The sequence below is a fragment of the Phacochoerus africanus genome, chromosome 9 (assembly GCF_016906955.1).
Source record: "Phacochoerus africanus isolate WHEZ1 chromosome 9, ROS_Pafr_v1, whole genome shotgun sequence".
Classification (NCBI taxonomy): domain Eukaryota; kingdom Metazoa; phylum Chordata; class Mammalia; order Artiodactyla; family Suidae; genus Phacochoerus; species Phacochoerus africanus.
In genome coordinates this window covers 47093728-47119860 of record NC_062552.1, presented here as the reverse complement: position 1 = coordinate 47119860, position 26133 = coordinate 47093728, and the positions used below count along the sequence as shown (strand labels likewise).

The following is a 26133-nucleotide window of genomic DNA, read 5'->3' as shown; positions in this document are numbered from 1 at the left end:
TGGGGAGTCTCTGTTTAAGAGCTGGTCTAAGAGCTCTGTTTAAGAGCTGTTCTGTTTAAGAGCTGTTTTAAGAGCTGTTCTAAGAGCTCTGTTTAAGAGCTGTTCTAAGATCCCTCTTGAACACGATTTCATTTAAATTCATCTCTCATACAATCCCCATTTGATTAGGGCATTTATTTTTAGAATTTGGAATTTGCCATTGATGCATACTGAACAAACTGTTTCTCACTCCAAGACAATCGTCCAGAATTTTGCTGCTGCACATATGCAGCACCAAGAAAAAAAAAAGAAAAATTCTTTCTTATGAAGACCAGCACCACCACCCCTACGCTGTCTCAGAGAATAAAACAGAAGAGCGATGGCTAAGCATGGTCCTTCAGCACCATGCTGTTCTTGGTTTTGATGTTCCTTTCACCCCTGAGAGTCATTTTCTTACTTATTAAAAGATTGGGAAGGGGAGTGGGGGGCAGGAAGAGAAGTGTTGCCTAAAATCGCACATTAAAGAAAGCAAGTCCTTAGGTTGGTTCCACTAGCTTGGTGAGCTGATGAAAAAGCATCAGGGGAGCAGTTAATGAGAGGCTTTCAGAGCTGAAGGAAACACGGTGTCTCTCTTTGTTTGGGGACGGGGGCTCGGGGAGCCACGAGTATTAAAAATTAATTCCTCCTCATCAGTCCACTCCAAAGACCCTGCTGCAGGCACTGGTGAGTTTGAACAACTCACAGAAGGTTGATCAAGCAGCTGCTGGCTGTGGCTTTATCATTCTCATCCTCTGCTCTTCCCCGCTTCCCCACCTGGCTGCTGCCCTCCCCACTTGGGCTCGGGGATCAGCATGTGGGAAGCTGGATTTGGAAGCTCATTAATTTTTCGTGTTGTCCTGTCTCTAGCTTGGTGGGTGGCCAGAGGCCCATTTCTCTTAGCAAAGGACCAGGTTCTGTTGTGTCAGCTCAGAGAGAATTACAAGTGAAGTCCCTTTTTGAGGTTGTGCCCTGACCCTGCTCTGCGACACACTCTGAGGAACTGGGAAGCCTAATGAAGGAAGTCCCTTTATTCCCCCACCCCCGCTTCAGGTGGGAGGCTCACAGCCCGAGCGGAAGACCTTAAACTTCAAGTCGGAAAATGAGAGGTGTGTTTTCTTGTTTGGTTTGGACTTGGTTGTTCCAGCTGCTTCCGTTTCCTTTTTTTTTTTTTTTGTCTTTTTAGGGCCGCACCTGTGGCACACGGAGGTTCCCTGGCTAGGGGTCCAGTCGGAGCTGTAGCCACCGGCCTACGCCAGAGCCATGGCAATGCGGGATCCGAGCCACATCTGTGACCTACACCACAGCTCACGGCAACGCCGGATCCTTAACTCATGGAGTGAGGCCAGGGATTGAACCCGTAACCTTGTGGTTCCTAGTTGGATTCCTTGAGCACTGAGCCACGATGGGAACTCCTGGCTCAGTTTCTAAAATCTGGGATATGGGGCAGCAAGCACTGCTCTCCTTCATGAAGCTCCTGTGGTAAAGTGTCAACGGAAATGACAAGGTTATGAAGGGCCTCCCAGGGGCAGATGGAGGTCTGGGTGCAGGAGGAGGCTGGGGGGAGGGGAGTGAATGTTTGGCAGGTGCATGTGGAATTGCATTCATCTTTATCCTTTGGTGAGAACAGAGCCACCTCCCAACCTGTGAGGTCACAGCATTCTTATTTTGACCCCCTCGACTGTGCGTGTTTTCTGAGAACAATTTTCTAAGGGAGGAAGCTAGCCTCGAGCACAGACTGTACAGTCATGTGGATCAATACTTCAACCCTGCACCTGCCAAGCCGCCACCAGCTTTGTTAAAATGTCTGTGGCTTCTGGATGTCTGATTAGGGCTGTTGATTAACGGCGGAGTTATTCCGTAGTGAATTTTTTCCCTGGTGAGGTGGAATCCCAGGTGCTGGAAGCAGACCAAGCCAAACGATCCGCTGTCTTTGTTTTGCAAATGGGAGGCATGGTAGGTTAGAGGAGGATGGGGGTGTGGGGAGCAGGAGCGGAAGACCCTGTGTCTTCCTGGGTGAGTCAGGAGCACATGGGTCAAACCATAGCTGGGTCAGTCCATCCTTATGATTCTTCATGGCAGCCCTGACTGCAAGGCTCTAAGCTGGGACTAACCTGGAGGCCTATAGGTGAGATCAAATTTCTGGAACTGTCTCCTTTCCTTTTCTGCTTCCGGACAGTGTGTCCATTGTCTCAGGTGGGGCCACTCCATTCATTCACGGAAATGTGAATGTCTTCTACATACCAGGCTGTGCACAGGGATAGAGCCAACGACTCAGCCAGGCATTGTCCCTGCCTTTCTGGAGCTTACGATTTATGGTTAGCAGAGGACATGCTTCAGGGGCTGAGGATATCACAAGGTGACTTGGAGTGCAGCCCTTGGCTTCCCCAGGCTCCTGTCTCTCCCACCAATGCTGGTTTCCTCCTTGGAAAGCAATGTCACTGCTCATTCCTTGCATTATTATTATTTTTTTTCTTTTTATGGCTGTACCTGCTGCATGTGGAAGTTCCCAGGCTAGGATTCAAATCGGAGCTGCAGCTGCCTGCCTACGCCACAGCCACAGCAATACCAGATCTGAGCCGTGTCTGCGACCTACACTGCAGCTTGCAGCAACACTGAAGCCACTGAGCCAGGCCAGGGATCGAACCCACATCCTCATGGTTACTAGTTGGATTCTTAATCTGCCGAGACACAATGGGAACTCTTCCTTGCATTATTTGAATCATTTTCCTCCCAACAGGCACCTTTCATTTTCCCAAGCAAAGCTCCCTAGTGTGTCTCTTCAACTTCCAATTTTTTGTAGCTTGCTAATCCCTACCAAGGTGCTGGCTGATAATAATTGAAGTTGCAATCCTTTCCATTTAAGTAATCATATTCTTGTCTAGGAAAAAACCCTTCAGGACCCCAAGATATCAAGTTGCAATCGTGAAATTAAAAAAATGGTATTTTAAAGCATGGTCTGCCTAACTTTCCTTTGTAAAACATGTTCCCTGCTATGACAGGTGAGCAAGTAGAAACAGACTTGCCCAGGTGTGGGCGATATGGTTGCAGGGGAGACACATGACCTTGATCAGATTCCCTTGACCTCATCTGTGGAAGAACTATAATAATATCTGTCATCTCTGCTTCATGGAAATATCATGAAGATGAAAAGAAATTGATGTAAGCGGATTTGAGGAAGCATAACCGTTTGCTGTCTTAGACAAATGCTGTGTGAGGAATGACTTAGGCTTCTTGGGTGTGTGGTTGTGATATTCTAATAAAATACTGACTGTGTTAACCTTTTCTAAACAGTTTTCCAGGGCACAGACACCCATTGTTTACCAAGTTAATCCATCAAGTGGAGTTCCAGGTAAGAAATGTCCTCTTAAGATAAGAATAAATAGGAGTTCCCACTGTGGCACAGTGAGTTAAGAATTCGATTGCAACATAGGTATGGGTTCGATCCCTGGCCCAGCAGCGCAGTGGGTTAAGGATCTGGTGTTGTGGCAACTGAGGCTCGAATTCAGTCCCTGCCACAGGAACTTCCATCTGCTGCAGGTGCAGCCATAAAACTAAAAAATTTTAAAAAGTTCAGTGAAGAATACATATGAATCCTTTTGCCAAAGCTTGTGGAAAACTCTTCCACCCAGGTGGATGGTCCATAAGTAGGAAAATTTAACCTCTTCTCTGATGCTATTTGGAAAATAAGTGTAAATTTCTGGTTTATTTTTAATTAGGTTTGGTTTCACCTCTGGGCATTTCACTCTATTACTTCAATGAAAGGCAAAGGAATGCTAACATGGAAAACAAAACAGCCCAGCAAGATGAAACCAGGTGCTTCCATAGAATGGAGGAAATAGACATTGTCACTCCTAACTTTATAATCATCCACATACTAACAAACCTTTATTGACCCTTACTGTGAGCTGGATTCTGTTCTAAGCTTTTGGCTTATTTTTATTAGATCCTTACAGCATCTGATGATATAAGAACAGTTCTTTCCATTTTGGAAATGAGGTACCAACATGTTGAGCGATTTGTCTAAAGTCATGCCACTAATAAGTGGTACAGCTGAGATCTGAACCCGGACCATCCGAATCAAGAGAGGGTGCATGTACATTTTGTTCGGAGCTGAGCAGTATTGGGTACCACTTGGAAGGCCAGTAACCCTGGTCCTTATCCTGGGGCTTTGCTTATTAGTTAGAGAGCATGCAGATATGCAAAGACCCAGAGGACGGAAGAGGAGAGAGGGAGAACACTGGAGGGGGTGGATGTAAAAGAAGGGATGACAACTGACCTGCCCCCTAAAATTAAGTAACAAATCGAGCTAGGATTATATACAATTCGCTGTCTGAGTCTTGACAAATTCCTACATCTTTTTCAAGTTTCATTTTTTCAGGTTTTCCAGATGGCATAGGCATGGGAATACAAGTTGCTACACTTTTACATGTGGTTGCATCTAAATGCATAAGTTGATATCATTGTGGGGTTTTGGGGGAGGGGGAATTTGTATTTTAATTTATTTTTTGCAATGTAGTTGATTTATAATGTTGTGTTAGTTTCAGGTGTACAGCAAAGTGAATTAGCTACACATACACATATATCCATTCCTTTTCAGATTCTATTCCCATATGGTGGCGGGAGGGATGGACTTGGGTTGGCATTGGCATATGCAGCCTGTGGTATATGGAATGCCTGGCCAATGGGATCTGCTGTATAGCCCAGGGAACTCTATCCAATATTCTGTAGTAATCTATATGGGAAAAGAATCTGAAAAAGAATGGGTGTGTGTATATGCATAACTGAACCACTTTGTTTTGAATGGTTCGAGAATGTCAAAATGAATATTCGAGTCACTGAAAAGTGTCCGTACTTTTGGTGTGTGTGTATAGACACAGATGATGTATGTGTGTATTTAAATTACACCCTGGAGTTCCCGTGGTGGCTCAGTGGGTTAAGAACCTAACATAGTGTTGGTGAGGATGCAGGTTCAATCCCTGGCCTCACTCAATGGGTAAAGGATTCAGTGTTGTTGCAAGTTTCAGTGTAGGTCGCGGATGTGGCTCAGATCTGGCGTTGCTGTGGCTGTGGCTGTGGCATAGGCCAGCATCTGCACCTCCGATTTCACACCTAACCTGGGAACTTCCACATGCCCCAGGTGCAGCCCTCAAAAAAATTACATCCTGAATAGTATGAATTTGGCATTATCTTATTAGTGCAGGTTGGTCACAGATCTGTTTCTTTCCATTTGTCTGAATAATCAAGATGCGGTCATGTTTTATGAGATATGGTCTATGAAAGGCACATTCTCTCCTTGTGTCCCCACTGCCCTGTGTTTGAAAGGTCCTTTGGGTGGCAGAAGTCTTGTTAGGGGGAGGGGTGGCATGGGGCATGGGGCATGAGCTGGCCCCCAGAACTGTCAAGCACATTTCTTCCACCCACTCTGAGTTCCCCACGCTGTCTCCTTCACCTTCTGGGAGAACAATGGGTGGCTGGGGCTGTTTGGAGTGATCCCTCCAGGCAGGATCCACACGGTTGCATCTTTGAAATCACTTTCCAGGCGATGACTCTCATTTCCTTTGGGAAGCCTGCCCAGAGTAGCAGCTAGGGTGATGGAGGAGGTGGTGGGGACAGGAAAGATGTTTTGCGAGCAGGTGAATTCCTGTATGTGGTTAACGGTCCTCTACTGTGATGCAGAATCTCCTGGCACGTGGCCTGGCCGAGCCATTTATCTGCTGCTTTGGGGCTTCTTTTACAAAACAAAAACTCACAGTGATTCCTGGATAGAAACCAGGAATAACCTGTTATTCGTTTTTAAAACTGTCCCCGTCAGTGTTAGAAATCATGCCCCACAAAGCCAGGAAATTGACAATTTAGCCCTCGTAAAATGAAGGAGAATTATTTGGATAGCTGGTAATAGTAGCAGAGACCTTCAGACTCTAGGCTTTTTCCAATTCCATGAACTTTGTCTAAGTCGCTAAGGTCTCTTTCTACCCATTCTCCGGTCAAGTTGCTGCCATACTTCCTGGAAGGTTCCCATTGTTTTAGGACTCATCCAAAACAAAGGTTCCCATCCAATGACTGCATATAAAAGTCACTTCATATTAAAAAACATATGCATGAGGAGTTCCCTGGTGGCTCAGTGGGTTAAGGATCTGACATTGTCATTGCTGTGGTGAGGGTTTGATCCCTGGCTTGGGAACTTCTGCTTGCCATGGGCACAGCCAAACAAATGAACAAACAAACAAACAAACAAAAAAACCCAGCCAAAAACATATGCAAAGGATGTAGGGAAGAATTACTTCTCGATCATGTTCTTTTGTGACCTTAAGTGTAACAATGAAGAGACTCAAAGTCCCCTGAATTCAGTGACCTCAGGAGCCCCGAGGTGCCCTTTTCTGTTCCACTTTAGAGGTTTTGCCTCATTAACCAACATCTCTCTCATCTCTCGTCGTTGTTTGTGATGCTGGAAGATTACAACCTCAATGGTTGAATTCTGTGATTATTTGGAAAGTGCGCACTTCCAGGTGGTAGGGTTGTATGGTCAACTTCACTGCAGCCCCTGGCTATTGTGAGTTTGCTTTAAAGCCTCATTTCATGCATTTCCACGGAACCGAATTTAGGTGTTTTTCACCTCCGGAGGACGTCGGCTCCTGTAGCATTGGGATGGGCCCTAAGCTCTGAGAAGGAGCTACTCTAGATTTCTTTCCTGGGTCCTCTGAGCCGAGAAGGTGGGGTTAATACTGAGCGTGCCTCTTGATGAGAGAGAACTGCTCATCCTTTCTGCTCATGATGGCTGCTCATCCTGATGAACTCAGAGGAGGTGAGTATCAAGGAAAAGCTTGCTGCCTAATGGGAATCCCTGAAAGTTGCGTGGAGGAGACCTGGCAGAAGAAGTCATCCATGTCTCCGTGGACAAGGTAGACACCAACTATCCGTGGACCCCCATTTTGCCCTGTCTTTGAAGATGAGCTTTTTCGTTGCATGAATGACACATGCAGTGGCCCATCCTTTAAACCATAATTATGCTGCTCTCTTGTGCCCTTTCTTTCTTACTTTCTTGCTTTCTTGCTTTTTTGTCCTTACCTGCGGCATGTGGAGGTTCCCAGGGCAAGGACTGAACCCATGCCACAGCAGTGACTTGGGCTTTCGCAGTGACAATGCCAGATCCTTAACCTGCTGAGCCACCAGGGAACTCCAAGTGCCCTTCTTTCTAACTCATTGCCGTCTGGTTCATCCATGACATTTATTTCATACTCTAAGATATGGGGACAAGTTTAGTATCTCTGAATATCCATCCAGATCATGTGATATAAGCCCCTTCTAATCACATGGGGCCAGAGGAAAGTCTCAGGAAGCATGGAACACCCCCAAGGCATATGATTCTTAAACCCTCTGTAAGGGGGTGGTTTACACACAGCCAAGAGAGTGGAATAGGCAGTGTTTTTAAACTAGTCCCATCTTCCCTCCCTTCCTGGGACTGTGATAAGACCTGTTATTCCTTCTATGCTCCATATGGACTTGCAGAATTCTACAATTGCAATGATCAATTATTTAGCCTCTTTGACATGAATATTGATTTCTAAGTTTTTTTTTTTTTTTTTTTTTTTTCAGGACTGCACCTGTATGGAAGTTCCTGGGCTAGGGATCAAATCAGAGCTACAGCTGCCAGCCTACACCACAGCCACAGCAGGACCGGATCTGAGCCACATCTGTGACCTATGCCATAGCCTGCGGGATGCCAAATCCTTAACCCACTGAGCGAGGCCAGTGATCGAACCCACATCCTCATGGATACTAGTCGGGTTCTTAACCCACTGAGCCACAAGGGGAACTCCCAATTACTGGATCATTCCCATTGATCCTTTCCTGCTGTACGGTTTAGAAAAGTGTGTTCATATTTCTGAGTCATGACCAGCTTGGCCATTTTGAATAGATATAACCAAAAAAGAAATATAATTTATGTTATAGATTTAGAGTTTGAGTAGATTAATTAATTTTTTTTTTAAACAGGAAATCTGATAGATGTGTATGGCTGGATTGTCACTGGAAGTTTGGAAACCTTTGATTTTGACACTGAGTACATTGATAGGTAAGCGTGTGCTTGTTTCTGCATTCAGCTAGTTACAGATATGCTGGATTGCTTCCTGAAACCAGCTTCCCCGAGAGCAATAAATTGTAAGTAGTTGGCACAGAATTGCTATTTTCCTCTTTGCAGTTTATAGTCCCTGGTGAGCTGGGCTTCAGCAAACTTTGTTAATGTAATTGCAACTGGTCGATTAAGTTTGTCCATTTATTTACTGACAACTAGTCACTCTGGGCTTAGTGTGAGTTGTACTGTAATTGCATCTGAGGATTTCCTTGATTCTTCTCCTTCTCCTTCCAGTTTCTCAGGCTAAAAAAAATCTTTATACCCATGTGTGAGCTCAAAAGACCATTATGACTTCCTTATTTGTTGTCCATTTGTGCATTTATAAATCCTGTTCATGTGATCAGAGGAAAATGTGGAGAAGGTACAGAAAGCCATTGAGTTTTGAATGTGTTCTGGGAAGGATCGCGATGCCAACCTGACTTTTTTCACTGGGGGTTTTATTGTGGGAGGTGGTCCTTGTGAATCATCTGTACTAGGGAAAGAGGGGAACAGGATGGAAAATGTTGATGTTAAGCTGTTTCTGGAAAGTTCTAAGCCACTGTGGTTACTCAACAAATGAAGCAATCATAGTGAGGATTTATAAGGTACAAGGACCACAACCTCACTATATGCTCTGTTACAGGATGACACATATTGTGTCTGATTTTTCCTCCAGTGCTTGAGAATAGGGGGATCCTCATGCTCTCCTCCATCCCTTTGATGCCATCCTAGTTGAAAGGAATATGATTTGACTACTTTCAGGATCTATATTTCAGGCATTAAATAATGGTCAACGCATCTTGAATGGCAATTACTCTTCCTGTGGAGACTAGAAGCCCCAAGCACACCCTTGACAATATGCCACATTCACTACCTGGTCCCATCGCAGCCTTGGTCTGGGATTCAGCCTTTGCAGGGGGGAACAAAGGTAGAAACTCCTCGGTGGCTCTGCATTCACCCAGTAGAGCCAAGGTGGAGATGATTTTTCGGGAAAAGGGATGTGCTCCTACTGCCATGTGAAAGCGTGGGTCATGGAACAGTGTTGTGCACCTTGCCCTTGGGCTGAGGCTCTGATTTAGTAGCCCCCTGGGGCACAGTCCCCAGCCACTGCACTAATGCCCCTAAGTCCAGAGATGAAGTTTCATCACAGGGTTTCTTCCGGGTTTTGCCAGGAATAGTTGGTGGGAGCAAGTGTTCACTCTTGTCTTGTGCCTGTTGTTTGCATTTTGTATCCAGCCCGCTGCTCTTGGAAGCTTATGGAGATGAATGGGTGACACCTTGCTCCCTTGTAAATAGGCAGACAGGATGCCGGTGAGTGTCTATCTTGACAACATATATGCTTTATATGGGTACCACACACACACACACACCCCTATTTTTAATATAAATCACCCATAACTGTTGATTGCCCTGTATTTATTTATTTATTTATTTATTTATTTATTTATTTATTTTGTCTTTTCTAAGGCCACACACATGGCATATGGAGATTCCCAGGCTAGGGGTCTAATTGGAGCTGTAGCTGCCAGCCAACCACTGTCCTGCAATGACTAGCCAAAGAAAAAACAACCAAAGTTTCAATATTCAACTAATTATTTATTACAAGGAAAACTTAAAAGTGAGCCTATATAGGCTTATAGTTCAGATAACCCATATTTTTTCGGATTTTCACTTCACTCCGAACTGAGAAGATTAACCTTCTATACTCTAAGCCTTAGTCTTTTAAGGACTAGCAGTTAGTAGAGCCGAATTCTACAATGTAGCCTCTTCCTGATGTCCTACGTTTGTTTGTTCAGGATTGTCCTGTTTCCCATTCACATTTGCTAATAGATTTTTTCGGGGGGATTAAGATCTTGCTGTTCTTGTCATAAAACAGATTTTGTATATATAGTATCATATATAGAACAGAAGAACAAAAACCAAGCAAGAAGTCTCTCTCTCCCAGACTTCAGGAAATATTACAAAGCCACAGTCATCAAGACAGTGTGGTACTGGTACCAAAACAGACAGACAGACCAATGGAACTGAATAGAGAACCCAGAAATAAACCCAGACACCTCTGGTCAATTAATCTCTGACAAAGGAGGCAAGAACATAAAAAAGATAATCTTTTCAGCAAGTATTGCTGGGAAACCTGGACAGCTGCATGCAAATCAATGAAACTAGAACTCACCCTCATACCATGCACCAAAATAAACTCAAAATGGCTTCAAGACTTAAAGATAAGACAAGACACCATCAAACTCCTGGAAGAGAACACAGGCAAAACATTCTCTGACATCAACCTTACAAATGTTTTCTCAGGTCAGTCTCCCAAAGCAACAGAAATAAAAGCAAAAATAAACCAATGGGACCTAATCAAACTGACAAGCTTTTGCACAGCAAAGGAAACCAAAAAGAAAACAAAAAGACAACTTACAGAATGGGAGAAAATAGTTTCAAATGATGCAACTGACAAGGACCTAATCTCTAAAATATACAAATAGCTTATACAACTCAAGAGCAAAAAAGCCAACAACCCAATTGAAAGATGGGCAAAGGACCTGAATAGACATTTTTCCAAGGAAGATATACAGATGGCCAACAAGCACTTGAAACAATGCTTAATTTCCCTGATTATTAGAGAATTGCAAATCAAAACTACCGTGAGATACCACCTCACACCAGTCACAATGGCCATCATTAATACGTCTACAAATAGCAAATGCTGGAGGGGGTGTGGAGAAAAGGGAACCCTCCTGCACTGTTGGTGGGAATGTAAGCAGGTACAACCACTATGGAGAACAGTATGGAGGTACCTTAGAAAACTATACATAGAACTACCATATGACCCAGCAATCCCACTCTTGGGCACATATCTGGACAAAACTCTACTTAAAAAACACACATGCACCTGCATGTTCATTGCAGAACTATTCACAATAGCCAAGACATGGAAACAACCTAAATGTCCACCCACAGATGATTGGATTTGGAAGATGTGGTATATGTACCCAATGGAATACTACTTGGCCATAAAAAAGAACAAAATAATGCCATTTGCAGCAACATGGATGGAAGTAGAGACTCTCATCCTGAGTGAAGTAAGTCAGAAAGAGACAGACAAATACCATAAGATATCACTTATATCTGGAATCTAATATATGGCACAAATGAACCTTTCCACAGAAAAGAAAATTATGAACTTGGAGAATAGACTTGGTGGTTCCCAAGGGGGAAGGGAAGGGAGTGAGAGGGACTGGGAGCTTGGGGTAAATAGATGCAGAATGTTGTCTTCAGGATGGATTAGCAATGGGATACTGCTGTGTAGTACTGGGAACTCTGTCTAATCAATTATGATGGAACACATAATATGAGAAAAAAGAATGTATACATGTATGTGTAGCTGGATCACCATGCTGTACAGTAGAAAAAAAAAATGATAAAAAGACCCCAAATTTTGGAAAGAAAGGACCCAATAGAGGTTAGGAATAAGTTAAAGCTTGTCTCTCACACTGTGTGTTTGGTAGCATATGGATTGATGGTAACTCTAGTTAGTGTTTTGTTTTATTTATTTATTTATTTGTTTATTTATTTATTTATTTATTTGTCTTTTTGTCTTTTCTAGGGCCACACCCATGGCATATGGAGGTTCCCAGGCTAGGGGTCAAATCGGAGCTGTAGCTGCCGGCCTACAGCACAGCCACAGCAATGCAGGATCCAAGCTGTGTTTGCGACCTACACCACGGCTCACAGCAACGCTGGATCCTTAACCCTCTGCGCGAGGCCAGGGATCAAACCTCATGGTTCCTAGTCAGATTCATTAACCACTGAGTCATGACAGGAACTCATTATTTTCCTTTTTATATTTTATTTTATTTTCTACTTTCCCAGAGAAAGAGCTAGAACTTCTGAACTGAATTGTCTGGTAATTCTTACCTCAGTTTTCTGGTGCTTTTCCAGCTATCCTATTCAGGAAGACCATGGTCTTGGGACTCTGCAGTGCCGTGTGGAAGGCAGTTACATTGGTCTGTATGAGAAATGACACAACTTTAAAGTTTTCTCTATCTTTTTCTCTGTATTTCAGAATTTTTTTTTTTTTTTTAAGAATTGGTTCTCATGAGGATGGTAATAATAACTACAATTTATTGAGAACTCCCTGAAAAACACTACAGGAAGCAGCTTAAATCAAATTTAATTTAGGAGCTCCCGTTGTGGCTCAGTGGTTAATGAACCTGACTAGTATCCATCTAGATGCAGGTTCGATCCCTGGCCTTGCTCAGTGGGTTAAGGATCCAGCGTTGCTGTGATCTGTGGTGTAGGTTGCAGACTCTGCTTGGATCCCGTGTTGCTGTGGCTGTGGTGTAGACTGGCGGCTGCAGCTGCAATTTGACCCCTAGCCTGGGAATTTCCATGTACCGTGAGTGCAGCCCTAAAAAGACCAAAAAAAAAAAAAAAAAAGGAATTTAATCCTCACTGATACACCTATGAGGCTGGGGGATAATTTTTGCTTTACAGGTGAAAAAGTTGAAGCTAATAACCAGTGGAGCAGGATTTGTCTAATGCCAAGCCAGCTTTTGCCTGCTCTGTGCTCCTACATTTATCCCTTTATTGATGGAAATCAGCTTCACTGATGGTTGGAGTTTGGGGTGTGTTTATTTCAGGCGCTGTTAGAGAAATCACGGTGTGGGTGGTAGCTTGGTGATGGCTGGAGTGCTCGGGTTTATGGTAGCTGTGACCTGACCCTGGCAGCTCATGTAGGTTCCTATGTTAATGTCTGTTTCTTTTTGTTACAGGCTCCCAGAATGTTAGTTTCTCAGTAGTTAACAAAGGCAAGTAAGTAACTAGGGGTGAGCAAATTTATCTTCATTGTATATTATCTCAAATCTTTTCTTTAGTATCTTCAAATGGAAAATTTCAAATGTACACAAGCAGAATAGCTTCATGAATCCCCACATGCCTGCTTGATTTTTTTTTTCAATTTGGGTGTATATAATTGTGTCACCTGCACTTGTCTTTTTCCATTTACTTTTTAAAATTTAATTTTATTGATGTAAGGTTGATTTACAATGTTGTGTTCATTTCTGCTATACAGCAAAGTGATTTAATCATACATATACACAAATATATTCCCATATAGATTATCATAGAACACTGAGTAGGTTTCTCTGCGCTATACAGCAGGTCCCTGTTGATCACCCACTTCATATACACAAGTGTGCATTTGCCAGTTCCCCAGCCCCCAATCCATCCTCTCTTCCCCTTTGATAACCATAAGTTTATTTTCAAAGTCTCCGTGTCTGTTTCTCTTTTATAAATAAGTTCATTTGTATCATTAAAAAAATTCTCTATATAAGTGATCTCATATGATATTTGTCTTCCTGTCTGACTTACTTCACTTAGAATGATAATCTTTAGATCTATCCTTGTTGTTGTGAATGGCATTATTTCATTTTTTTTTTAAAATGCATGCACTCATCTTGAAGCAATGTAAATGTTTCAATATGACAATGGTGCAGAATTTTGGAAATTACCTCTTAAGTAATCTCATAATACTGGAAATTTTTTTTTATCCTTTTTAGGGCTGCACTAGTGGCATATGGAAGTTCCCAGGCTATGGGTTGAATTGAAGTCACAGCTGCCATCCTACACTACAGCCACCGCAACCTAGGTTCTGATCCTCATCTGCGACCTACACTGAAGCTCACGGCAACACTAGATCCTTAACCCACTGAATGAGGCCAGGGATTGAACCTGAGTCCTCATGGATACTAGTCGCATTCATTACCAGTGAGTCACAATGGGAACTCCAATGCTGGAAATTTAAATCAGTACATAGGATGGACTGGGGATTTGGGGTTGGCATGTGCACACTGAGGTATATGGAAATGACTGGCCAATGGGGACCTGCTGTACAGCACAGGAAGCTCCACCCAATATTCTGTGATAATGTGTGTGGGAAAAGGATCTGAAAGACAGGGGATATGTGTGTATGCATAACTGAATCACTTTGTTGTACAGCAGAAATTATCACAACATTGTAAATCAACTATACTTCACTAAAACTTAAAAAAAGTACATATTTCCATAAAAAGCATTGTACCATTCTAAGAAATGCCTTCTTGAAGATGGAAAGGGGGAGTTCCCATCGTGGTGCAGCAGAAACAAATCTGACTAGGAACCATGAGGTTGTGGGTTCGATCCCTGGCCTCACTCAGTGCGTTAAGGTTCCGGTATTGCCGTGAGCTATGGTGTGGGTCACAGATGCGGCTCGGATCTGACGTTGCTGTGGCTGTGGTTGTGGTGTAGGCCGGTGGCTGTAGCTCCGATTAGACCCTTAGCCTGCGAACCTCCATGTACCTCGGATGTGGCCCTAAAAAGACAAAAAAAGACAAAAAAAAAAAAGAGAAAAAGATGGAAAGGGTCCAAATTTCGGAGAGCTTTGGAGAGATAAATTAGAATGCTAGATGTCTGCACACCTTTCCCCATGTTCTGATTTTGTGCACTTTGTCAGGTGTTTTCCTGAAAAGGGGTGTTGTATAGCAGATACTGATTTCATTGTGATGATAGTGACATGTGAGCTACAGCTGCATGGAGCAAAGCATGGGGATTTTCTCTTTGTCTCTCTCTGTTTCTTTTTCTCTTTAGGAAGGGATAAAACTAATATCTATTGAGCATCTACCAAAGGTCAGCTCCTTACCAGACCCTTTCACATTCATCATTCCATTTAATGCTTGTCACATTCTATAAAATAGGTATTATTATTCCCATACTATAAATTTTCTAGATCAGAAAAAAAAAATTTGCGCTAGGATCTAAACAGTTTTTTTTTTTTTTAAATGTTGTTTGTAGCTGAAATATGGCCTCTGTACACCTGTACCAATTAAGTCTCAGAGACAGATTGTGGGTAAAGCAGAAAGAATAGCTTTATTGCTTTGCCAGGCAAAGGAAGCCACAGCAGGTTAATGCCCTCGAAACTGTGTCCTCCCTTAAGAGGAGATAGCAAGGATTTTTATAGGTTTAGCTTGAAAACAGGGCTGCTAATAAGGATTAGGGTGCCTGCATTCTTCTCCCTCCATAGATCATCTCAAAGTCATCAAGGCCGGAGTCAGGTGGTCTGGTGATAGTTTCTGGTGGTCTTAGGGGTTATCATACCTTGACCTTCTCTCTGACTTTGTGAGCAGTGAAGATTGCTCACAAAAGGAAGGGGGTGTTAGGGTCTGTTTCAAAGGAAAAGAAAACACCAGCTGCAATACAATGAACTAGAAAGTAACCATTGGCAATATGTTTGTGGGCCAAGGCGGGGGGGACATAATATTATGGGGACGGTTTTAATTACTTTTTAGCTGTAACAATATTTCTTAATCATTAACTCTTGAGTCAGCCTTTTGAGACTGAAGGGAGGCCTGAAGGGCTAAAGGAAAAGCCTTTTACTTCGAAACACAATTAACTCAGGGGCTTATATACAGTTTCATGTTTAATTTTAATTAATTAATTATTTATTTACTCTTTTGCTTTTTAGGGCTGCACCCACAGCATATGGAAGTTCCTGGGCTAGGGGTCAAATTGGAGCTACAGCTGTCAGCCTACATCACAGCCACATCAACGTTGGATCTGAGCTGCATCTGTGGCCTACACTGCAGCTTGTGACAACACCAGATCCTTAACCCACTGAGCAAGGCCAGGGATTGAACCCGTGTCCTTGTAGATGCTAGTTGGATTTGTTCCCACTGAGCCACAAGGGGAACTCCCTGAATTTATTTTTGAAACATTTTATTGGAGTAGAGCTGACTTACAGTGTTGTGTTAGTTTCAGGTGTACAGCGAAGTGAATCAGTTATCCATACACACTCGTCCATTCTTTTTTAGGTTCTTTTCCCACATAGCTTATTATAGAATATTGAGTTGATTTCCCCTAAGCAGTTTCAAAATCCTGAAAAGTTAGTGAACTTCCTTTCAAGCAGTCAATTTAAAAAATGCCATTCCAGAAGCAGTTTTCATCCAAACCCAATTTTGTCTTTTTGAAGGTCCATGGTACACAAGAACGCATGGCTGGTCAGTGCTAAGCAGGACCTTTTCCTGTACCAGACGTACTCAGGTACCATTTCCCCTCACTGGGTGCTTCTCACTCCTCCTGTCACACCACACTGGACGTTAGGCCCTCCTTCCCTTCCTTCTGGCTCTGTCTCTATGACCCTTGACTCCTGAAGCAGCCCCTGACATCATGGTTTTGTATGAGAATATGAATGTCAACTTCAGTTGCTAGGTTAAAAGAGGCTGGATCAGAGGCATCTATGTAGAATCTAGGGATATAGACTGAATAAAAAAAGGGGGAGTCGTCCTTGCTTTCTTTTTATTTATTTATTTATTTTTTGTCTTTTTGCCTTTTCTAGGGCCGCTCCCGCAGCATATGGAGGTTACCAGGCTAGGGGTCCAATCAGAGCAGTAGCCACTGGCCTACGCCAGAGCCACAGCAACGCGGGATCCGAGCCACATCTGCAACCTACACCACAGCTCACGGCAATGCCGTGTCCCCAACCCACTGAGCAAGGGCAGGGATTGAACCCACAACCTCATGGTTCCTAGTCGGATTCGCCAACCACTGCGCCATGACGGGAACTCCTCTTTTTAAACAAATAACAGAAAAGAGGTGGCACTGAAAAATCTAAAAGCACATCTTTGCAGTTAAACACCTCACCTCTGAGCCTTCATTCAACATTGAATGACTTTCTGACACTGTTTGTGGGTTGCTATCCAATGGGTAAATCTTCATATCAATAAAACTCAAGCGAACTAGTGGAAACTTGCAAGAAATTGTGAACTCAGTCCAGTAATAGCTGCTTATTAAGGGTGAGTGCTAGATTCTAGGGTTTCATAACAATTCCCAAACCGTGGAAAAAATATCTGCCAGGTAAGTTCAGATTTTAGAGGCAGCAGAATCTACCTTTGCCAAAAGCACAAGGTGAATATTGGTGGGGCAATGCCTTTTGCTCTCTAGTTATCCTTACCCCTGTGAGAGCTGGATTTCCACTCTGGCCTTGGTTTTGAAGGGGTAACCATTCATCGTTAGTCTCTTTATCTCTTCAGTTTTTCAGAAACTATGACCACTCTTCCCCTCAAGGGAGTGAAACCTAGAACTCTCAGAGTTTGATCATAGGAAAGGAGAGGATCAGAAAAAGTGAAATTCTTGGGGATTTGTGGCCTATGATGGGATAACATTCTTCTGCTTAGAATGAATTGCACACTCACATGGGTAAATTGAGGCCTTGCCTGATGCATCTGGAGTTGATTCCTCCATAAAGTATAACCTACTATTCTGGGATGTGTAAGTAGAATCCTTGAGGTCAGGAGCCAGATTTCCTATGAAGGCATCATGGTATGCAGGAATTTTTGCCAACAGCCCAAGAGATTGCATTTCTCTTTTCTTTCAAATATTGATCCTGTATGCTATATATTATTTTACATGTTGTTCAATGTGAATCTTTTTCCTTCTTTCTTTTTCATTTTCTTTTTATGGCCATACCTGTGGCATATGGAAGTTCCCAGGCTAGGGGCTGAATAGGAGCTGCAGCTGCCGGCCTATGCCACAGCCACAGCAACACCATATCTGAGCTGCATCTGTGACCTATACTGCAGCTTGCGGCAACACTGGATCCTTAACCCACTGAGCAAAGCCAGGGATCAAACCCACATCCTCATGGATACTAGTCAGGTTCTTAACCTGTTGAGCCACAATAGGAATGCCAATCCTTTTCTTATTATATGCAATTTCAGATGACTGTTACTAGAAAAAAATTACAACTGTTGCTGTTCTTAGAAAGTTAAAGTCAGAAATAAATTTCTGATAGCATCTATGATCATATTATTATCTGGGTCACATCCCGGTATATATTTGGAAGCTTACCTTCTTTTCTCCTCTTGCAGAAATACGATCTGTGTTTCCAGAAACTGGGAGCCTTGGGGGAAGAACAGACATCACAATTATAGGAGACTTCTTTGATGACCCCTCCCAGGTTACCATTGCAGGTAACTAATTTGAAATGGCTAAACATAGTTCATAGATTTCGATATGCTGTAGAAGATTATGTATGGCGTATGGCCTGGGAGAGGGTGGGGTGGGGGAAGCAGTCTGCCTGTTCAGACTCATCGGGCAGGCCTGCTTTGAGGTCTCTGACTTGTGTTTGGTTGAGACCAGGGGTGGAGGAGGGAATTTGGGTCCTGAGGCTCTGCGAACAGGTAACAGACACAGTGTCCTGCAGACCCATTCACAACGCATGGGCAGTGCCTCAGGTGTCCCCATCCAGGAGGCAAGAGAAGCAGAAGCACAGGTGTCTCCTCGCAAAGGTTTACTCCATCTAAAAGGCAACCCCTCTCCCTTTCCTTTTTGTATGAACAAGCGGAAATGGGCGGGCACTAGCTACGCAGATTCTTCTGGAATGCCCGCTTGGCCAAGCCTTTTGAGGAACTGGTCTAGAACCTTTTGTTCTGCCGTGTGGGCTGCTCCCCTGGTTGGCGACACCTAGGATCCAGGGAAATGTCCCCACACTCTGCTGTCACTCCCCCCACCTCCCCAGCTCAGTCGCGGTTGGGTTCATCTTCAGCACCGCGTTCCTTGCTCCCCTTCTGACTGCTCTCAGCTCTGCTCTCCCTTCCTCACATCCTTCAGTTCAAGTGACAGCTTTCTCTGTGCTATCCACCTCTTCCCTTTGCCGTGGAATAGGATCCTGTCTAACTGCAGCGGGATCCTCTGGTCCAGCCACATCTATCTCTCCATCGATATGGATGTGGATGTCTGGATCTCATTGAAACCTTCCCCTCAGGCATTCCTTGTGATATTAGACACGTGTCTCCCAGGAAGATCGAGTGCACCACCAGGGCTCCAGGAAGAGGTACAAGGCTTTCTGCTCCTCAGGCAGGTAAGAAAATCTCCACTGTCGATCTGTGATGTCCGGTGACGTTTTTAACCATGAGAGGCTGGGAAGCAGAAGTGAAAATGTTTAAATTCAGTTGCAGCTGTTTGACTGGCTGCTTAGCGAGCCCTGGGTCTTGGGTCGGGGCTTTCATTTCAGAGAGCCTCTTAGTTTTACTCAGATGGTTGATGACACCCTGGACTCCCAGCCCCAGATGGCAGCATGGCCCATGGGGTTCAGTGGAAACCATGATCCCGGAAGTGTAACTGCCATCAAGATGTTGCTATAGCAGAGTTCCCATTGTGGCTCAGTGGAAACAAATCTGACTAGTATCCATGAGGACACAGGTTTGATCCTTGTCTTCGCTCAGTGGGTTACGCATCCGGCGTTGCTGTGAGTTGTGGTGTAGGTTGCAGGGGCAGCTTGGATCCTGTGTTGCTGTGGCTGTGGTGTAGGCCAGCAGCTACAGCTCTGATTTGACATCTAGCCTGGGAACTTCCATTTGCCACAGGTGTGACCCTAAAAAGGCCAAAAAAAAAAATGTTGCTACAGCAACTGGCAGAAACCCAGAGTCGCCCCCTCCATCCTTTGGGTCGGTGGCACCCTCACCCACTGTCTAAGAAGGCAGAGCATTGAACTGTGTCTTCTATGCTCACATGACAGCTCTAGATGAGGCAGAGAGTGGGGTACAGTGGGGTGCATTTAAATGTCTTTTTCCCTGTGGGTAGCTGTCTGCTACTCTGAAAAGTAGAGAAGTATTGTGATGGGGCCACCAGGTTATGCCTAAAGTGGGCAGAAACAGAGGGGGCAAGGTGGCAAGTCCCATCTGTCCTTCTGTGTTTAAAGCTTCTACACTTTGGGAGTTCCCGTTGTGACTCAGCAGAAATGAATCCCTGCTTAGTGAGTTAAGGATCCAGCATTGCCATGAGCAGTGGTGTAGGTTGCAGATGAGGCTCTGATCCTGAGTTGCTATGGCTGTGGTGTAGGCCGGCAGCTGTAGCTCTGATTCGACCTCTAGCCTGGGAACTTCCATATGCCATGGGTGCGGCCCTAAAAAAAAAGCTTCTACCCTGTGGCTGCAGATTAGTGCCATGGGGGCATTTTTCCAGGAAGCATTAGAACAGGAGTTCAGGCAGAGTTTGGGATGGAGGGCGGTTGGAGTGTTGGGCAGCCCCGAACCACAGGCTGTTTGTCCAGAGTCCTATCTGCCCTCCAGGCCTGACTTCATGGTGAAACCACAGGTGGGGAGCTCATCTCCTGAAGCTCAGCGGGGAGAAGCTTTTCTTTTCTTTTCTTTCTTTTTTTTTTGTCTTTTTGCCATTTATCAGGCCACTCCCATAGCATATGGATGTTCCCAGGCTAGGGGTCCAATAGGAGCTGTAGTTGCTGGCCTTCACCAGAGCCACAGCAATGCGGGGATTCGAGCCGAGTATGCAACCTACACCACAGCTCACGGCAACGCCGGATCCTCAACCCACTGAGCAAGGCCAGGGATTGAACCCACAACCTCATCGTTCCTAGTCGGATTCATTAACCACTGAGCCACAATGGGAACCCTGAGAAGCTTTTCTAAAGAAAGGCCATTTGGGAAAACACATGCAAAGCTTCGACTGAGCATTCTCCCAGTCCCTGATCTGCAGTTTTGACTCAGGGAAAGCTCCCACCCAAGAAAACAAAACTACAGAAGCAAGTGATGGAGAGGATGCATTTCCTGAGTCAGGAGATAGGGAGCCTGTTCCCTCTCATAGTGGTTCCTGCTTTAGCCACTTGGGTAGTGGTAAGAGAATTTCCTGAATGTGGCTGTTCTGGTCAGTTAATAATGTCCTTGATGAAGTGCTTTTGAAATTTCTTCTATGGAAGGAGGACAAATGATCATATACTTCAGTGGTTCTCAAGTGATCCAGCAAGGGGCACCTGGCAATGCTTGGTCCTTATAGCTGATGGTGGTGGTGGTGGTCGTGGTACTTCTGCTGCTTCTACTGACCTCTAGTGGGTAGAGGCTGGAAGTGTGGCTGAATGCCCTTTAGCACACATGGTAGTCCTCACAATAGCCCCAAAAGTCAATACAGCTGAGGTCGAGAAACTTCAATTTTTTTTTCTGCTTATTCTTTATCTGTTTTCCATTTTTATGATTTAACAAGGAATGACAATAGTAATTTAAAATGAGAATAGCTACCCTAGCTATCCATTATTGAGTACTCACTGTCTTTCATGTTCTTTGAGTATATATTTTACGCTCTCTTAGTTTCCCCACCTTCAGGAACTGTTAAATTGACTTTATTTTTCTCCCAACTTTATTGAGATATAAGTGACAAATAACCCAAGATCCCTTAGTCTTTAGTTACAATATATCTGCTTACTACTGGTCCTGTTTTAATGCAGGAGAAAAATGAAGGCATAAAGCAAGTTGCTTAAAGCTACATATCTACTAATTGGCACAGCTGGACTCTGAACCTACCAGTGTGTGATTCCTGAGCTTTTAGCCTCAACCCAAGTTAGTATGCAATGTATATTTTTTCTTTTTTTTTTTTAGGGCCACACATGTGGCATATGGAAGTTCCCAGCCTAAGGGTCAAATCTGAACTACAGCTGCTGGCCTGCACCACAGCCACAGCAACAAAGGATCCAAGTTGCATATGTGACCTATGCCCCAGTTCATGGCAATGCCTGATACCCAACCCACGGAGCAAGGCCAGGGATGGAACCCACAGCCTCATGGTTACTAGTCAGGTTTGTTATCGCTGAGCCAAGGTGGGAACTCCCAGCATTCAATGATTGCACCTATGACTTTGGTTTCGGGTTTTATTTAAGGTTAAACACAAATGAGTAAGTACGACATCACTTAGAACATTATATTCTAGCAGCATGCTGCATGACTTGCTCCATGTCCACAAATTGATATGAGAAAAACTTAAGGAGTGCCCATTTTCTGGGACCAAGGGGCTTTAGGGAATAGAATTCCCAGGCTGAACTGGACGTGAAAAGATCCTGAAGGAGTTCCCACTGTGGCACAGGAGATTAAGAATCTGATTGCAGCAGCTTGGGTCACTGCCCTGACCATTGATCCCTGGCCCGCACAATGGGTTAAAGCATCTGGTGTTGCTGCAGCTGTGGTATAGGTCAAAGCTGCAGCTTAGATTCAATCTCTGGCCTGGGAACTTCCATGTGCTGCGGGTGTGGTCATTAAAAAAAAAAATCCTTGGAGTTCCCGTTGTGGCGCAGTGGTTAACGAATCTGACTAGGAACCACGAGGTTGCGGGTTCGATCCCTGGCCTTGCTCAGTGGGTTAAGGATCCGGTGTTGCCATGAGCTTCGGTGTAGGTTGCAGATGTGGCTCAGATCCCACGTTGCTGTGGCTCTGGTGTAGGCCAGCAGCTACAGCTCCGATTAGACCCCTAGCCTGGGAACTTCCATATGCCACAGCAATGGCCCAAGAAATGGCAAAAAGACCAAAAGAAAAAAAAAAATCCTTAAGTCCACACCTGTTTTGACGAGCCTCCATTTGTTCTTTCACATTTTCTTGTACCCAGACACTCCCATTAAAAAGGGCTCCATTATCTTTGGTCCTCTGAGAATATTCCTGCTAGCTGTTCCTTGTCAAGTCTCTCTTTCCAAGAGACTACATCCTACACCAAAACGTACTTTCCACTTTCCAGAAATGTGTGTTATCTAGAGAACCTCTCACAGACCTACTCCATCCAAGTCTCAGTTGACTTACCTTCTAGATCATCCCTGGACCATCTTTGCTCTATAATCTGTAGCAGCAGTTCCCTCACTTGGGGGAGAAAGAGCCTCTGAGATTTATGAAGCATCCATGTCTTACAGGCAATCGAGGACTTCTTTTTGAAGTTGGAGATGCTCCTGAGGGCTTGGACCTGACTGAAGCCACCCCTGGGTACAGATGGCAGATCGTCCCTAATGCCAGTGCCCCATTTGGATTTTGGTCAAAGGAAGGGCAACCCTTCAGGTATGTTGTAGGAAAAGCAGGAGTCCAGGTCACACACATTTTTACTGGCCTGGGTGAGGCTGGGAGACAGGTCAATAAGAAACAAGATTTCCAGAGGAAAACTGAAAAACATCTACCCATTCATCAGCAACCAAGTTGGACCATGGTTCTCAGCCCATATCGGTTATGCTGGTGGACCACAGGCCTTTTATGGGTGCATGCTAACTGTCGATCAAAAGGTAAAATTTATATTTTCTACAGGTTACTTTGAGGTCTGCTTTGGAGAGGACTGACTATTCATCAGAACATTGAGCTGAGTAGCCCAGGAAGCTTGGTAAAAAGCAGGGCCAAACTTGCTGCAGGACCATGGTTAAGGGGTGAAACTGACATCTGGATGGTGCTAAAGAAAGACACAAAATGCTCGCCCTTTGAGCATATGAAGGAGCAGAGGTCAGGCAGCGAACAGTTCTGGTGAAACAGCCAATTAGTGCCCAGGGTCAATCCGATGACTGGTTGCATAGCAGAGGAAACTCCCATGGGCTCTGGAGACATTGTTTTCTATAGTAGTGACTGAAGTGTGGTAATGGTTTTCCTGTTTAGTTTTGTCCTTTTCATTCCTTCAAGGATGCGCCCAAAATGTCTCATATTTTAAGTTGGGCTTAAACACATAGAAAGTTAGAGAATTGTAGCAACACAGGTAGCTCTTAGTGTAGTTATGGTTGGCTGGCTCCTTGACTGTGGGGTGGATCTCTTTTCATTTTTTTTTTTTTGTCTTGTCTTTTTAGTGCGGCACCCGAGGCATATGGAGGTTCCCAGGCTAGGGGTCTAATCAGAGCTACAGCTGCCGGCCTACACCACAGCCACAGCAATGCCAGAGCCGAGCCATGTCTGTGACCTACACCACAGCTCATGGCAACGCCAGATCCTTAACCCACTGAGCGAGGCCAGGGATCGAACCCGCAACCTCATGGTTCCTAGTCAGATTCATTAACGCTGTGCCACGACAGGAACTCTGGATCTCTATACCTTTTAACATGCTTCTCAAGGAGGTTGGGCAGGCCTCCTGTGTGCGAATTCCAGCCAATCTGTGACCTCTTTCTAGGATTTGGCCGTTTTGAACGTCATTTCAGTTGTAGAATGGAAGGCTTTGTTCCTTGTTCAGGGAATTTCGGACATCAAAGGAGCCAAGCAGGGAAGGAAATATGTGAACAGAGTAGAGTTGCTATGGCTTTGGAAGCCTTACTAATTAGATGTCTAACCACCAGGATGTAGGTTTTAAAGTGGCCATAATTTGTGGGATTTTTTTTGAGTGGCACCTAATACAGCATCTTTATCACACTTTTTGAGGACCATCAATAATGTTCAAAGGAAAACCTTTCAGCTGTGTTCAGTGTGTGCGAGAGCATTTAGGAGAAAGGCCACCTCAAAAGACAAAAGGACATTTGACCATCTGGTATGACCTGTACTGTATGTCCCTCTAACTGTCATTTTGAGGAGCCACAAACCAGACAAGAACTCTTTCTATTCTTTCTGCCTTACTGCTGTAAAATTAAAAAAAAAAAATCTAAATAAATAACCTGGAATATTGATTGATTAAATTATGATAATGATGGATCTTTACATAGTTATTTTCAAAACTACTTTCAGAAAATATTCTTGGTATTTATTGAGATAGTGTAATTATCTTTTAGTTCTGTCTATCTTAAATATTAGGCCATTAGTACAGAACAGAAGCAGAGTCACAGACATGGGGAACAGACTTGTGGTTGCCAAGGAGGAGGGGAAGGGAATGGGATGGACTGGGAGTTTGGGGTTTGTAGATGCAAACTATTACGTTTGGACTGGATAAGCAATGAGATCCTGCTGTATAGCACAGGGAACTTTATCCAATCACTTGTGATAGAACACGATGGAAGATAATATGAGAAAAAGAATGTATATATATATACATACGTTATGACTGGGTCACTTTACTGTACAGCAGAAATTTGCACAACATTGTAAATCAACTATACTTTAATAAAAAATACTAAGCCATTAGGGTTTATCTTAAACATTAAAAAATGTGGTCTTATTTGAAAAATATTTCATAAAATTGTATACAATCTTTTCCAAAGTTGTCGGTTATGTCTTTTAATTTGAAATTGTTAATACTTTCCATTGATGTTTCTCAGTGGACCAGAATATTTTTAATTGGAAAAATACTCTCTATAGGCATTGAGGTTCTTGGTAAGCTCAAATGCTTTTTTTTTTTTTTTTTGGTAAAATATTACTTAATTAGTAAACCTCCAGCAGTGAAAAACTATGTGCTGATCACTTATGTTAAACACATCATTGCATTCAGCATTGAGAGAGTTAGAAGGTCTCTCAAGGTCATTACCTTTGGGAATGACTAGCCTTGTACATGTACAGCTGTATAGGCAGGCAAGGCAGCATGTGCAGAAATTCCTCAGTGCCTCCAAGTGTGTCTTATTCAGTTCAACGCATAGAGACTGACTTATATCTATGTTCAGGGCTTTTAAGATAAATGAGTTCATGAGCTGCAACAACTGAGGAAGAAATTACAGGTCTAGTTTGCCTATGAGGAACTGTACTCTTGGAGAGGTAAAGTGTCTTTTTCAATGATGTGCCATTACCAAGTGGCAGAATGAAGCTCTGAATTTCTCTGATTTCAAGTCTTCAGATTTCTGCATATGAAAGACCTACACCACGTGGTGGCACAGTCCTTTATTCTTAGGATTTTTTTTTTTTTAAATTGAAATATAGTCGAGAGTTCCCGTCATGGCCCCGTTAGCAAACCCGACTGGTATCCATGAGGACATAGGTTTAATCCCTGGCCTCGCTTAGTGGGTTAAGGATCCAGCGTTGCTGTGAGCTGTGGTGTAGGTCGAAAATTTGGTTTGGATCTGGCGTTGCAGTGGCTGTGGTGTAGGCTGGCAGCTGTAGCTCTGATTTAACCCCTAGCCTGGGAACCTCCATATGCTTCAGGTGTGGCCCTAAAAAGACAAAAAGACAAATATATATATATATATATATATATATATATATATATATATATATATAGTTGATTTCCAATATTGTGTTAGTTTCAGGTGCATAGCAAAGTGGTTCAGTTATACATATATATGTATATATCCCTATTCTTTTTTCCCAATTCTATTCCCTTACAGG

At 43.8% G+C, this 26133-nt stretch overlaps 1 protein-coding gene across 2 annotated transcripts in view; it reads left to right on the top strand.

Annotated features, from left to right (window-relative positions):
- The window catches only part of PKHD1 (PKHD1 ciliary IPT domain containing fibrocystin/polyductin), a 484027-nt gene that overhangs the window by 13347 nt on the left and 444547 nt on the right, over window positions 1–26133 (top strand). For both annotated transcript variants that reach the window (XM_047795623.1, XM_047795624.1), the window contains exons 6-14: window positions 3310–3367; window positions 8011–8089; window positions 9365–9439; window positions 12071–12135; window positions 12904–12943; window positions 16134–16204; window positions 18031–18132; window positions 18927–19022; window positions 22842–22983. In XM_047795623.1, coding sequence (XP_047651579.1) covers window positions 3310–3367; window positions 8011–8089; window positions 9365–9439; window positions 12071–12135; window positions 12904–12943; window positions 16134–16204; window positions 18031–18132; window positions 18927–19022; window positions 22842–22983 — 728 coding nt within the window. The remainder of the gene's footprint in view (window positions 1–3309; window positions 3368–8010; window positions 8090–9364; window positions 9440–12070; window positions 12136–12903; window positions 12944–16133; window positions 16205–18030; window positions 18133–18926; window positions 19023–22841; window positions 22984–26133) is intronic.